This window comes from Rhipicephalus sanguineus, chromosome 8, assembly GCF_013339695.2.
Source record: "Rhipicephalus sanguineus isolate Rsan-2018 chromosome 8, BIME_Rsan_1.4, whole genome shotgun sequence".
In the NCBI taxonomy this organism is placed as follows: Eukaryota; Metazoa; Arthropoda; class Arachnida; order Ixodida; family Ixodidae; genus Rhipicephalus; species Rhipicephalus sanguineus.
The window spans coordinates 156,204,183-156,219,086 of record NC_051183.1 but is presented as its reverse complement, the minus strand read 5'-3'; the positions used below and the strand labels follow the sequence as shown (position 1 = coordinate 156,219,086).

The window sequence follows — 14,904 nt, the reverse complement described above, 5'->3', positions numbered from 1 at the left end:
TTCTCGCGCGTCCGTAGAACGTAGGAAAAGCGATACTTTTCTAAGATGTCTTCTAAGAGAGGACTGTCCAGGGAAGAAATCGATGCTCTCTTGGACCACTCATCTGACTCTGATGACGATTCCGAGGCGGATGATTGAGAGCAGCTATTAACCGACTTTGGAACTTCCAGCAGCTCAGAAGAAGAGGGATGACAGCGAGCCTGTGCGTGCTAACGCGCTTCAACAAGCCCTGGTGCAAGGGCTTCCTCGAGAACATCTACCGCGTCATTTCAGTTTGAAATGTAATTGTTTCTTTGAGTGTTCTAGATAAATTTCATGTGTACTGATACCAAGGAATCATATCAGCTTACGGCATGATGTCCTCATATGGGGACACATCAGAATTTGATACAGAGGCTTTTGATTACTTGAAATAAACTTTTTTCGTGATCTTTGTGGCCTCCAGTAATACTTTCAGGCCAAAAATAATTTTTGCATCCACTGGATTTAATTCAACTGCTTTTTGTATCATCATCATTGTCAGCCTGTTGTAGTCGACTGCAGGACGAAGGCTTCTTCCACTGATCTCCAGTTTACCCTATCCTGTGCGAGCTGATTCCATTTCATCTCTGGGAACTTCTTCATTTCCTCACTCCATCGAACTCTCTGTCTTCCCCGACTGCGTTTCCCATACATAGGTAACCATTCTGTTGTTCTTACTGTCCACCGATTGTCTGTTCTACGCATTACGCAGTGTGCCCAGGTCGACTTTTTGCGCTTCATGTCGACTAGTGTATCTACAACCCCTGTTGGTTCCCTGACCCATTCTGCCGTACTCCGATCTCTGAATGCTATTTATATTATTTTGCGTTCCAATGCCCGCTGCGTGGTCCTCAAATTTTTCTCTAGTTGCTTTTTGTTCTCCATGTTTCAGCCCTATATGTTAGAACTGGCAGTATGCAGTGGTTATATACGTGAGAAACACTCAGCTTAACCAAAGCTTGTGAAGGACTCTTTTTATGTATATATGTGCGTTTGTGACTGTATGTACTATTTGTGTGTATATGGTGTATATGTGATCATTGTATATACCATAATCACCCGACACCTGGAGTAGCAAGCCAGGCGAAAAACCAGGCTAACTCTTCGGGCATTTTAATAAAGAATATTATCTCTCTCTCTCTCTCTCTATTCTTTTCGCTTTATGACAGGGGTGGAATTACTGACGTTATTCCGTAGTGCCTGCAAGTGCGCTCTTGCCCATTCTTATTCTTGGGTGAATTTCTTTTTCGTGATTAGGCTCCTTTGTTGTCCTAAGTATACATATTCTTGAATACACTCCAATATGTGGTTTTATATATTAAGCTATTTCTGTTTCGCCAGGCTATTGAGCATTTTTTTTGGCTTCGTCATAATCATTTTTAAGCCTAATTCAATAATTCCTTGGTTAAATTCCTCAATCATTTTGTTGCAATTCGTTGCTATCGCTACTGAAGAGCACTGTCATCTGCAAATCGTAGGTTGTTGAGCCATTCTCCGTTAACCTTGATTCCTGTTTCTTCCCAGTCCAGCTGTTTATACACTTCCTCCAAGCACGCAGTGACCAACATTGGGGATATCGTATCTCCTTGTCTGACTCCTTTTTTGATCGCAATTTCATCGCTTTTCTTGTGGAGGAGTAAGGTTGCTGTGGAGTCTTTGTAGATGACGGCTAAGGTATTCACATACAATTTAGGTACTCCTTGTCGAGTTAGTGCTTTTAAAGCTGCGGATATTACTGCTGAGTCGAATGCCTTTACGTGGTCTATGAAGGCTTTAGAAAGGTGTTTGTTAAATTCAGCAGTTTTCTCCATTACCTGATATATCGCATGAATGTGGTACATCGTACAGTGGCTTTTTCTGAACCCGGCTTCTTCTTCAGGTTGGTTGAAGTCAAGTGTTTCTCTTATCGTGTTTAAAATTGCCTTTGTAAATATTTTGTATATCACCGAAATTAAGCTATTGGGCCAATAGTTCTAAAGGTTGTTTATGTCTCCTTCCTTGTTTATTTTTATAATGATGGCGTTTTCTTAGCTCACTGGAACCTGTGTGATAAGATACTAGCCAGCTATGACAGCGTCAGCAGTTATAGCGCCGCGGTGGCGCTAGTGATGCGGTCGATAAAAGCCGCTGCTTTCTGATAATAAAGGATTCTTTTTGTTGTTGCCTTTGAGAAAGAAGCACGCCCACTTCTTTCCGTCTCGTCGCGACGCAAACAGAACCGCTGGCGCTTTGAGGCACTGAGTGTTAAGTGTAGCAAGTTTCTTCCAAATACATGCTCCTTCGTTAATCAGATCGGCTGTTATTCCATCATCCCAGCTGCTTATCCACGTGGCATATCGCGTACGGCCTTTCTAACCTCGTCAGTAGTTACATATGGAACATCCGTATCTTGCGCGTCGCTACTTCCACTCGAGGTTGGATGACTTATTTTCGAACTATATTGTGCTGCTTTTTATATGTGCTGGTAAACGTAGATCTTACCTATAGACATGGGCATGTATTGGTGTTAATATGTAAATATGTTTGTAAAACGTGGATATGCTTCGTGCCTCCGTTATGAAGTCGTCCGTTTTCTATTTAAGTGACTATTAGAAAGAATGTCTTGTTTCTTCCCTCCCCATACTTATTTTTTCTTTGTCTGCACAAAAAAGAAGACGGTAAATTCGAGTTAACGTTGAAAGTTGACTTGACGCAGCTTAATCCAGCCAGTGGATTACGAGTCACCTGCTTGAATGGGGCTTGTACGGTGTTCATGTGAATTTATGAAGAGTTGACTTCTCTTGCACTAATTAATTAAGCTATTCGCGGAACGCAGAACTTGCGTGGACACGTCCGCTGGGCTTCGCTTTCTAGGTAGACTTATTGCACTACGCTATGTCAGAATACAGAAATTGTCAGAGACTTGAAGGGGAGATTCTGCATCAGAAATCCGCACGCGGGGGTAGGCAGAGCGGTGAAAAATGTGTGATAGCTATGTATATATCCAGATTCTTTGTATCGCTGTATGCTTCTGAATATGCAGATACGATCAGAACCACGGTGAGAAACTTACTGCCGAATAGTGATCTGCGACGTTATGACTCGCTTGAATAGACTATTAGTTTTTGCGTTACCAGTTGGTATTAGGCGCGAGCTCACTGCAAGCACTCTAATGAAGGCGTGCATGTGATGAAAATGGCACCCTATAGTAAACAACAGTATGCATTCGCTGGACTTATAGCGTACTACCGAATTTCGAAGTGCGATCGCAGCACTCTGACCTTTCTTCCCACACGTCAAGCTTTCCGTGCGACAAAACTGAAAGTTATGAATGGAAGAAACTCCAGTGCTTTCCTTCATCTCGGCAGAGGGCCTTCTTCTTCACTTAGGACTACGGAGCGTTTCCTTTACTTCAGAGCAACAATGTGGCGGTCGAATGGTTGTAGTCAAGCTGCTCAAAGAGGGGTGCCTGCATTGATGACATCCATTAACGCCGCGATTGAAGGAGAGAATTCGTAGTGGAGAGGGAATCAACAAAGAGCGCTCGATGTCGAATGCGTGTGACGGTCGGCCGAAGTTACCACACCGCGTGAAAGCCACACCGCACCGGCTTTCCTTGTCTTGCCAGGAGGCCTTGAAAATGCCCGAGGCGTATTTTTGTTCTCCTGACTTTGTGCTGCGCATGCCTACTCAGAGATGAGTCAATTGTTGCAGCTTATCATGGCTGTGCGCGACTAGTCATGGTCATATCAAGGACGCAAATTGTACTTATTTCGCCTGCTTTGTTGACAAATAGACACGAAACAGGTGTGGTTTACGCAAAGTACACAAACAAACACTTCCAGGAACTCTAAGTAAACATTTCTTATATTGGCTTAATTTTAGGCCATGGGTGGGTCCGCTCTTTCGCTGAGCGTTGGAAGAAGCGCTTCAGAAAAGAATGGTTTCTACATAGTAGGATGTGCAATTTGCGCGAATGGTCTATTTGCTGTAAAATCTAATAGTGAGCCGATATTGTCTCATGGCGCGGATATTAGAGATATGTTAGAATAAAAATACAAAATTATCTCACGTCGAGTTTAATTAACGGGCAATAAATTTAGGACGTATATCATTGATGACATAATTTTATTGCGACTGTAATTCGACTGTAACGTATTCATCCCGTTTGATGATTCACAGCGCAGAAAACAAAATAACGAAAGCACAGACAACCATATTGCTGTATCTTAGTTTAAAAGGGCTGTATCGCACAAGGAAAGGGCATGTCTTAGTTCGGGACTAGTTCTAGTCGGCGTGCTCTAGTTATAATGTAGTTTAATTATATGGGCTATATCGCTGCTCCTTGTTAGACTAAGCGTCATCGATAAGACAATCCCTTCTGTGCAATATTTATCGCCTGTGCGGTAAACATTTCATATTTAGTTTAGAGTGCAGCGAGGCAGAGACTGGAGACAAAGCATTGGACGACTCGAACGCTGCACGCTCAAGCGAATATGCTAACGCACCAACTCTGCCAACTTGTGTTATTCTAAAACATGTCTTTATTTGCCCTGTGTTATCAAAATTGAATTCGGGAGCATGGCCATCGTGTTGTGATTCTTTGCGTGGCAAAGTATTCAGCTACAGTCATACGTCGCATGGGATAGCTTGCATACAATGTATGCAACATTTTACGCTCGAATTCCTAGTAGTTACTTCACAAAAAGCTTGCAAAAATAGCTTTTTTCGTGATCCCGAAATAAACAACATAAAAGCGAAATTTTATATTATCAGTTGCCACAAGTAACACGTGACCTTGATCACGCTGCTCGTAGGGATGACTTCTGACATCAGGCAGCGTCATCGGCTGCCCACGGCATGCTGCGAAATTGTTGAGACGAGCACCAGAAAATTGGTAATATTTTCTAACAACGATGATGAGCAGACTAGCTCTGCGGATTCATATATTACTTCAGTATTTACTAAATTATAGCCTATTTCCGAAAACCGTCATCTCCTTGGTGTCATTCCTAGAGTGTCTATGTCCTGTCTATGAATACGTATGTTTTTCCAATAGCGAGTATTATTTGTGTGATGCACAGTGAAGCAATCGCATGCCAACACCGATGTGCATTTGATGCATTTTTTTTGTTCGGCACAAGCCCTTGAGCATGACGGAGAGTAAGTTGAATATAGGGATATGTCCAGTAGTAAAGCAAATGAGTGAAATGCTGTTTGTAACTAGCTAAATAACATTTAAGGTGATTTTGGCGAAATGAACCACAATAGATAGTAACATCAGTTTGGATATACTAAGTTTATTATCCTCCATAGCCCGTGATGGCGGTAATACGCAATGGTTGCGACACAACAAGCGCAGAGCAGTTGTACAACAACAAAGATCAAACACAACTTAAGAAATATGGTCCATATTGTGCTTTAAGAATAAACAAATGAATCCAACGGACAATTAGGCCATGAAAAGCATAGGGAACTTTATTTGTGGTTTTTTTTAACTGCAGTGGAATAATTATGACATATATTGAACGGAATTAAGGTGGACGGAAAGGCACTCTCCGTCAATGGGATCCGGATTCACAGCTTTCGAATTACGCGTTCGACCCTCTGCCGACTGAGCAACGACGGAAGGCGCTTCCCCGTCCGCTCTGTTGAGCATTTCCGGGCGTGTAATCCCTGGGTGTTGTAGCCCACACAACTCGTGGTGTGCATATGTGAGGCATATGAGAACACGGCTAGGCTTCTTTTCTCTCTCTGTTGTAGAACTTGCTAGAACTTGCATATATATGCACTGGTACATTTGGTGACAAGTGTGCCACCAGGCTCGACAAAAAAATAAAAAAGTAGAAAAATATAAAATTCCTTTTTCTTTTCTTTTTCTTAATGTTGGCCTAATGTCTCTACTTCAATTAAATCTATCTTACTGCAGGAAAAAAAAACGTAAATTCTCAGCCCAGTTCTCTGCCCTCACGGCAGAATGACCTTATTCTTTAGCTTAATACAGCGACCTCCAGCGTTCGCAGTACGCAGCACGGAATCCATGAATCAGGCTGAAGTTTCCCTGGCCCATCAGCATCATCGTCGGCGTAGCATTAGTGTACTGTGGCCACGTCTGCGTCTGGGGAAGCAAACAGAAGCCATCCAAACGCGTTCCTTCATAAGGCTTACACAGACGCACTAAAACTAGATCGCACTGAGGCACTCAAACCACGCCCTAAAACCACAACAACAACGCCTCTTCTCACTACAAAATTTTCCAACGCACTTCCGAACATAAACAACATCCTCGCAAAATACTATGCGATTCTAACAACCAACCAGAAACTTAAAAAAATCTTCCCCGAACCGCCTAAGGTTGCCTACAGACGCAACGCCAATTTTAAAGATATGCTTGTGCATGCAAAACTCGCAACAAGAACTACACCAACGTCTGGACCCTGTGGGCGTCCAAGATGTTCTACGTGCAAACATATACAGCCAGCCACCAACGTAAAAAGCACAGCATCCGATTACCTTCACAAGGTAACATCGAACTTCACGTGCACCTCAAACAACCTGATCTACTGCATTGAGTGTGCCACCTGTAAAAAACGGTACATGGGCGAAACTGGACAACCAATTCATGTAAGACTGAACGGCCACCGCGCAGACACAAAGCACAACTTACCAAAAGCAGTAGCCAGCCACTTCAATCAACAAGACCACAATTTCGATCAAGCCAAACTTTACATTCTACAAACTTCCGGTCACCACGTGAGAGGAAATACATGGAATCGTATTTGATACACAAATTTCAATCCCTACACCCATCAGGAATAAATCTAGCTCGTGGTAATTTGGAATCATTAAAAGCCATAGCATGATTCCTATAATATTAAGAGACATGAAGTACGCTCAGCTTTCAAAAACCTTAACCTATTCGCAAAATAAAATCCCGACCAGCTCCCATAATACACTGTCAATATTCTTTTTTAATATCTCTTAACCTTGCATGTATAAATGTGCACATACGTGTAGATATTATACTCTTAAGATGTTTTCATTTTTTAGTGAATCCGAACCACGGTTTCCTTCCCCCTTTCCGCGCTCCAAAGGCCGCTTCTGGCCAGCATTGTCACAGCCCTCGCCTTCTCAGGAAGTTCTACGAGTCTTATTCTGATTGTTCCCCCCCGGCCACCCCTCGTTCCTTTCTCTTTTTTTTTCCCCTCTTAGTTGACGGGCGCCCAATTTTCGGAAGCCACCGACGACACTGGATGCATATGCCAGCCAATTACCTCACCCATTAAAGGGACCGACAACTGATTTTTCTCGACCCAGATTTTTACGGCGCGACAGGAAGCTCACCCTTCGTAGCGTTTGTAGCTGCAGTGGTTTATCCGAAAAGCACGTAGTTATTTTATAACCAGTATTTTTCGATCTGAAAGGCTCCAAACACGCATGCAGGCTTGCTCCAGCAACGCTGAGAATTGATAGCAATGCCGCTAGCCCTTGTGAAAGCTGTCGTTGTTCTGCTTTCGCAGGAGTTACTGTAACTATGCTTAACCACCTTTATTTTGAGCTTTCCAACCATTTTTGAAAATAGCAAGCTGTTACAATCAGATGTGTGGCTTTATACACCTTCCCGGCATTTGTACAGCGTTCTGTGCGCCTGCGCCCAAGATTGCCTGCGCCTGTGTCATGGATGGCTTGTCCCGGCGTCGTTACTCTCTCTATACACGAGCCAAGCCAAGTAATCGAAAACGTAACTGTGCATATGCACGGCCGCACCGAATAGCAGCGCGCGTCATTTCTGAGAGAAAGTATAGGTAGCAAAACTATGTCGCTCCAAAATCTTAGCGACCTGGAAACTGCGTGCACGGTTGCATGAGCACGCTGAAAAGTTGCTCAAGACGCGCTCACGAGCATGGGATCATTACGTCACGCGAATTCAGCGCCACTTTAGTGCATACTACTAACGCAGGCATATGTGTACATTTTTATGGAGTAGTACCTTTTAATATAAAGAAACGAACAATATTTCAGTACTAACAAAAAAATCGTCGACCGCGTACAGTAATCAACGGTCACGTGGCCGTCTTCGTCGGATCGTTCATGTCTTTGCCGCCAGAGGCGCCACAGGTCATTTTTCGCGACTTTCATTTAAGAAATAAAAATATAAATCCATCTCTCACGAAAAAAACAGGGTTGGTTTGAGTCAGTGCGACGGACAATCTTTACATCAGTGGAGTCAACTCATTTCATATTCTGAGCAGTTGTCGGTCCCTTTAAGCAGGAGCTTGCTTTTCAGGCAACCCTTTCAATATCACTTAAAGTAGGCAGGTGGAATTTTAAACGTACGCCGCCCGAGTACCTTTTTTTTTTTGTCGTCTGTAGCTGCCTTCCCCACCACCTTCTGCAGCTCCTTGGCGGACATTTAAACGTAAGCCGCCCGGTTTTTCTCCCCGACTGTAGTTCCTTCCTCACCACCTTCTGCAGCTCTTTGTGATGGCTGCACTCGCCCTCTCGCTTTGTTGTAACCCCCCCCCCTTTTTTTTTCTTTGCAGCTTCCTTTAACTCTGACATGGCAGACCCGAACGTGTTTGCAAACTCTCTTGAAATGTGGCAAGGGCTACACTCCTCTGCTTTCGAGTTTCTCTCTTTCCAGGCAGAAATTACCAACAGCAACAGACGCGCCACCGCTGGACATGACGTCATCACTAACCCCTTAAAACTAACACGCCAGGGATGACAAGGTGCCTTTGACAAAGATAGGTCCCCTATCGAAACGTCGGCCAGCCTGATCTGAGGCACTTTCTCCTGTTTTGAAACCTATAAATTTATTTGTGTGTCATAGCCATGGCATAGACACTGAACTTTCATCATCTGCAGAATTGCTAATTATGCTTTGATTTGAAATCTGCTTGCAGCGTTGCACTTATTGCTAATTGCACTATCTAGCTATGCAATAATAATCAGTTTTTGATAAGCACATTCTTTCCTATTGTCTCCGAAAACAACAGAGTGGCAGCTTCGTGTATCTTCTGAATTAATTGACCTACAAGAAAACTTTTTGCATATTTGAAATCAGCAGAAAAAACTACATAAGCATGTATATTTTCATCAAGTTTCGTCAAAAGATGCAGAAAATATCTCCACACACCATGTCCCCCCTTAAAGGGCCCCTAAACCCCCCAGAGGTCAAAATTAAGTTGTGGCGTTGCATTTGTGCACGAGTCTACTGCGAACGCTGGCGGAGTTGCACGCGCTTTCTCGTTTCGCTCTTTCCTTCGCTAGGCTGCGTCCGTCGGCTCGTCTATCCACCTCTCCGAGGCCAGCGTCCGAGGTGCAAACGCAAGAAGCGCGCGCATCTGCTAGCAGAAAACAGGCTCTTGTTCGCCCACTGATAGCGTCTCTTGCTCGCGACGTCACCTAATCACACAGGTGACGTCATGACGGCTGTTTTCGGTAGAGCAAAGGCACGGAGAGGAGCATGCGAGCGTCTGTTGGTGGTTTAGGGGCCCTTTAAATCGGTACGTCGATATCTGCAGCACGCTGTTCCCGTCCCGAAAGTATGCTAAGCGATGTTTCAAGTCTGAAGTTATTGAATTTGATATGTCCGTGGTAGAAAAGTCCGCTCTAAAGGAGTCCTGACCACTTTCCTGGCCTGACATTTTAGTCAATCATATCCGAATGTCATTTGTACCAGAATCCGTTGTAAACGAAGCTCAATCAATGGAACAGATACGGAGGTCGGCATAACGCCAGAAATAGGTGTGTAATATCGAAATGTCTCTTGTAAACAGATCCGTTGTAGCGAGATTATACTGTAATCGATAATTGTTATAAGCGGGTCGGAAAAAAAAAAAGACCTGGGTAGGCTGCTCGACCGCGTCGTCGGAGTCGTCGCTCTCACCGCTGTCCGCATCACGTATACGCACAACAATCACCTCATCACTGAGGCACTCACTCGGGCATTCCCACAATATCGTCTGCATGAAGAAAGTCGTCCAGCATCTTCATTGAGCGCCGACCACAACTTCGGCACCCCTTGACGGGACTTCGGGACGTCGACCATGATGTCCCGTCTGCGGCGAAACGTAAAAACGGAGGCAGTTGTGGAGAAAAACAGTCAAAGTATGGCATTCACAACAGGCGAGTGAGCGGTGCGAGCCAACGTTGGTGTGACTGGGGGCCCAGGCGAGGCCAGAGAGGCGGCTCTGGGAGGGGAGTTCGGAAGGAAAGCTCCTCCTCTTGCTTCCTCGTAGGCGGCAAAGTCGACTTGTTTTATGAGCGGGTGGACGGGGTGCAAGGTGCATCGCAACGCATGCTGTCGGTGTGGAGAGCATTTTCCGCGTGCGTTACAGCCGGATTCAATTGTTATGTCCAATATCGTGGCACTGGAGCATCGTAGTAAGCGGTTTATTTTACCATAGAAAGCATACAAAAGTGGACTGTGCCATCGTTGTTCATCAATACATCCGATATATTGTTATAAACGGTATTGTTATAAGTGGACTCGACTGTATTTACTACAGGGCATTTTTGTGGCTTTCGTTGCATCGCATGACACAGTAGGCATTACCCCGGAAGATTCCGACCAGTCAGAATGGCATTAGCTTATTATAGAGAATGAAAGAGCTTTATGTTATAGCGACACTTGGGTGACAGTGTGAGCAAGTGAATGTGGTTGGCTTTTTACAAGCTGTGTGTTGTGCTGGTGCCTTTTCCTGTGCAGAAGCGTGTGCTGGTTGTGGGTGCGGGCCCTGCTGGCCTATCGGCAGCGCGGCATCTGCACCGGCTGGGCATGCAGGTGACGGTGCTCGAGGCCTCGGACCGTATTGGGGGGCGAGTGCGCGACGACACATCCTTCGGCGTATGCGTCGGCATGGGTGCCCATATCGTCACAGGCGTCACCAACAGGTGTGATTGACTTCCTTGGTTTAGAGTCATTCTTGCAGCTTGAATGCATTCGCTGATTGGGTAATAGCAGCATGAATTTGAATGTGGTTGCTGTAAAAGGCCTTGCACCAGGTTTTCGCATTTGAAACAAACAAGCAGGGCGTGTAGATCTGTCAGTGGTCATCGTGTCTGCAAAATGTGACACATGTGCACAGTGTGAAAACAGTAGAAATAGAGACCAATTTTTTTTTTTTTTTTAAGATATCTGGATGAAACTTTCAGGCCATGTTCAGTACATTAAAACTCAAGGAACTGCAACGTTTCGTGAAGCTGTGTTAATTCCAGCGCTATTGAGGTCTGAGTGATTCACATGTGTGCCTGAGGAAGAGCCTTGAGAAATCCCAGGACATAGCAGGAAGCTGAAATTCATTGTGGTCATCCCTTGATAGATATCCCAGAGCACTAAAAAGACCTTTTTTTCTAATTTCCCCTCCAAAAATTTTAGCGCGACTTTGAATTTGATGTAGCCAGTAATGACCACATTCATCGAAATTGTCAACGAATCGTTTCTATTGTATGAAAACAAAACTGCAGGGCGCATTGCAAGGTAAATTCCTCTTTATTCGTAGAGCATCGTTCGCCTTTTATCAAAGGTTTGAAATGCTGCTTTCGAGACCTTGTTTCCCAAGCAGTTCGCATTAATGCCATGCGGCGGTGATTTTTAAACGCGCTCCGTAGTTCTGCCTCGCGTGGTTTAGCTATAGTTTCGCGATCGTGGCGGCAGATCGCAAAAATGTCCGGCTCCGGAAGCAGCGCGCGCGCGTTGGGAGATAGCTGTTGTCGCGACTCCGCTACCTCTGCGGCTGATGTTATCGATGCGTCGAATAGCAGGGAATTCGAGGACGACGACCTTCTGTCGGACCCCACAGATAAGTCGACTTTACATACAATTCCGCGTATAGGTCGACTGCGGTTATAGGTCGACCCCCGAACTTTGGAAGGTCATTTTATGAAAAAAACGTTGACTTATAATCGGCAATATACGGTATGTTCGAACAACTGAAAAAAGTAATGAAAGGTGCTTTACTTGCAAGATACACAGAACAAAAAAATTCCTTGAAAAAAAAATTGGGGGACCCTTAAGCTTCGCCTTTAGGGGGGAGGCTACCTTCGGATACCAACTTTTTGTTTATTGAGATATCTTAATGAAATTTTCATGATAGACTCACAGCAAAAGCATTAGAAGAATTACAAAATTTCATGAAGTTATGTTCACTGGTTCTCAAGTTATGGCAGTATGTCAGAATAATGCACATGGTTCTCTTATCCCAGGCCTGGAGAACTTTCAAAAGGTACTGTAACTGTGAAATTAACTGTGATGATTCCCAGATTGATACTTCAGGGGGTAACAGAGCCCTTTTTTTTTGAATTTCCTTGCTGAAAAGTTTTAGCAGACCATCAAATTTAGTGTTGGTGATTAGGATATTATCAAATTTTGATTAACTATAATAAATAACAGACACAATATATTGAAAAAAAGGGCTTGACACCCCCTCAGAAATTTATTCAAGTACATAATAAAAAAGACTTATGGAAATTCGATGAGTGGTTCCAGAGATATGGCTGGGATAAGCAGCCTCACTAGCCAAAAAAGTCATTTTGAGAAAACGACGTTTGAAAGTTTTGAGCACATATGTAGTTCTAAAATGATCCTGCAGCATAACTGGAGGTGTCCTTTGGCACTCTCTTTCTTTGCCGCCTTTCCATCATCTCTAGTGATCGATTCTTAGCCTTTTTCAAGCGCAGAGAATCTTTGTCGGCTGCCCGTTATATTGTAATGTGATTAGGCCATATGCTGTGGTGCTTTGCCAGCTTTCTTGTATTCGTGCTATCACTAAGTCTTTATTGCAATTGATCATTGAATAATTTTTATAGGATACTAAGAGTGGCTCTCATCATGACAGCCTATCCCTTCCTCCTAAATAACAGGCAATTACGGCCAAAACATTGGGGGAATAGAAATTCCTTAGCTGTTTATTCAAGACGCGAATTGGGCAGATGTAAATTCATCTCCCTGCTTCACTCAAGCTCACTTGTAAACCTCGACTGTGATGCGCTTCACAATTCACCGGTTGCGGCGAACACGGTTATCTGCGAGGCTTTTATTTTTTTTTTTTTTTCAGATGATTCATGAGAGCTTGCGGCGATACCACGCACGGCTCCAAGCGCGCCTAAATTGCATCAACAGTGCTTTATTTCACCTCGAAGTGCTCGGCCGCGGAGTCCGGGAAATCTGCACGCGATGTTCTGGGTCGCGGCATTCGGTGACGATGCGCAATATCCCTAGGTGCGGCGACGAAAAATCGGCGCGCAACGTGTTTGGTCTCGCACTTCGGGACGCCGACGCGCGGCCGCTGCGCGACGAGCTTGGCTGTGGGGTCCGCTGCCGATGCGTAAAATTACCATCCGCGGTTCCGAGGAGCCGGCGGGCGATGCGCTGCGTTGCTTACGAAGAAGCACACTGCCGCGGTTCCTCTAACGCGTTGTTCTTGCCCGCAAAGTTCGAGGTTCGTCTCGCACGCCGGCGCCGTGAGCGAAGTTAGGCCTAGCAACGACTCCGAGCAGTAGACGCGCCGGCCGCGGTGCCCGATGTTTGATTCAAAGTACGTAATGCGTGGTCGCGAGTACAAGGAGTCGTCCCGCAATTATCTTCGTCACTACGTACGAAGTGTTGATAGCAGAACCTCCAACCGCTGATCCGACGAGTCAACTAAAGGGTCGGACCGAGACGCGCGCTTACGACGTTCGCTGCGAGCGCGGCGTGCCATCGTAATCTGATCGGGCTTCCGCTTGCAGCTCCTAACTAAAACGTACTTAAGTTCTACGTGATCGTCGACTTCGAGCCGTGAACACATGACGAGTGCGAACGCGTCATAAAGACCGCGACTTTCGACAGCCGTGACCTCGCGAAGCGCAAGCAGCAGCCATGGCAGCAGCCGACGATCCCCGAAGCGCGCATCGGACCAATGGCGAGGCGCGCTGGGGCAACATGGCGGACGCGGCCAATCGGAGGCCTCGAAACGACCTTCGGACATTTGCTTTTTGTGCGCTTGTTTTCGAAGGGAGGAGCCAGCTGAGGCGGGGAATTCGAAGACGGAGAAATGCTCGTTCCGACGAGACCAAAATATCGGCGAACGGTGGCGCCGTTGAGGAGCTATTATTTTTTGAAAATCAGTTTTTTTTTTGCGATTTCCGCAATAACTTTCGCCACCGTGGCAGGCGTAACAAATTTTTTAAAGCACTTCTACGTGGTTTTTGGTGAAGATATTTTGGAATCTGAAAGAAAAGGGTCTACAGAAACTGAAAATGTGATTTTCAAGAAAATCACAGTCCCTCACAGATGGCAGCACATTATCTAATGTTTGCTGTTTGCTTGATCAGTGCCTCCTCTAGAAAGGAGGCATTGGCTTGATATGTTTCCCGCTAGATGGACATAGTTGACCATTTTTGGAGCTGTTTGAAAGTTCGTGTGTGTTTTTAGCGGCGATGGCTGCACTTTCCCGGCTTTTTTTCGAAGCATGGCAATGCGTGATAAACATAGTTTGATGGCCTAGCCGATGCGCCTACAAATAGCGGAATGGGCTCATTTTCATCATGACACCTGCCGAACAAAATGCGTCGAGACTCCTTCCACTACCTGGCGTTTCTGTAGTGTTTTTTTCCGAGGCAGTTGCTAGTAACATTGTGGCTTTGTGGTAGGACACCTGCTTGCCACGCAAACGGCCCGGGTTCGATCCTCAGTGGGACTGAATATTTTTATTGTTTATTTTATTTGCATCTTTCTCTATTTTTCGGTCACGGACGATTTTTCACTCAGAAGCGACGCCGACACCGACGGTGGAATTTCTGCGAAACAAGCTCTCTAACGCTATCGCGTTAATATGCAAAGTATTGGCTTCTCTGCACTGCATCATGCAGTGTGTCGGAGCCTCTTTTGTCCTTGGTGCAGAAAATGGGCCTTCAAAA

General features: G+C 45.1%; 1 protein-coding gene across 1 annotated transcript in view; it reads left to right on the top strand.

The window, feature by feature from the left end:
* The first annotated feature begins 188 nt into the window (after positions 1 to 188).
* LOC119403620 (lysine-specific histone demethylase 1B-like) overlaps positions 189 to 14,904 on the top strand; it is a 29,130-nt gene continuing 14,414 nt past the window's right edge. Inside the window, exons 1-2 of the mRNA XM_037670540.2 lie at positions 189 to 272; positions 10,682 to 10,899. Of these exons, the coding sequence (XP_037526468.2) occupies positions 189 to 272; positions 10,682 to 10,899 (302 nt within the window). The remainder of the gene's footprint in view (positions 273 to 10,681; positions 10,900 to 14,904) is intronic.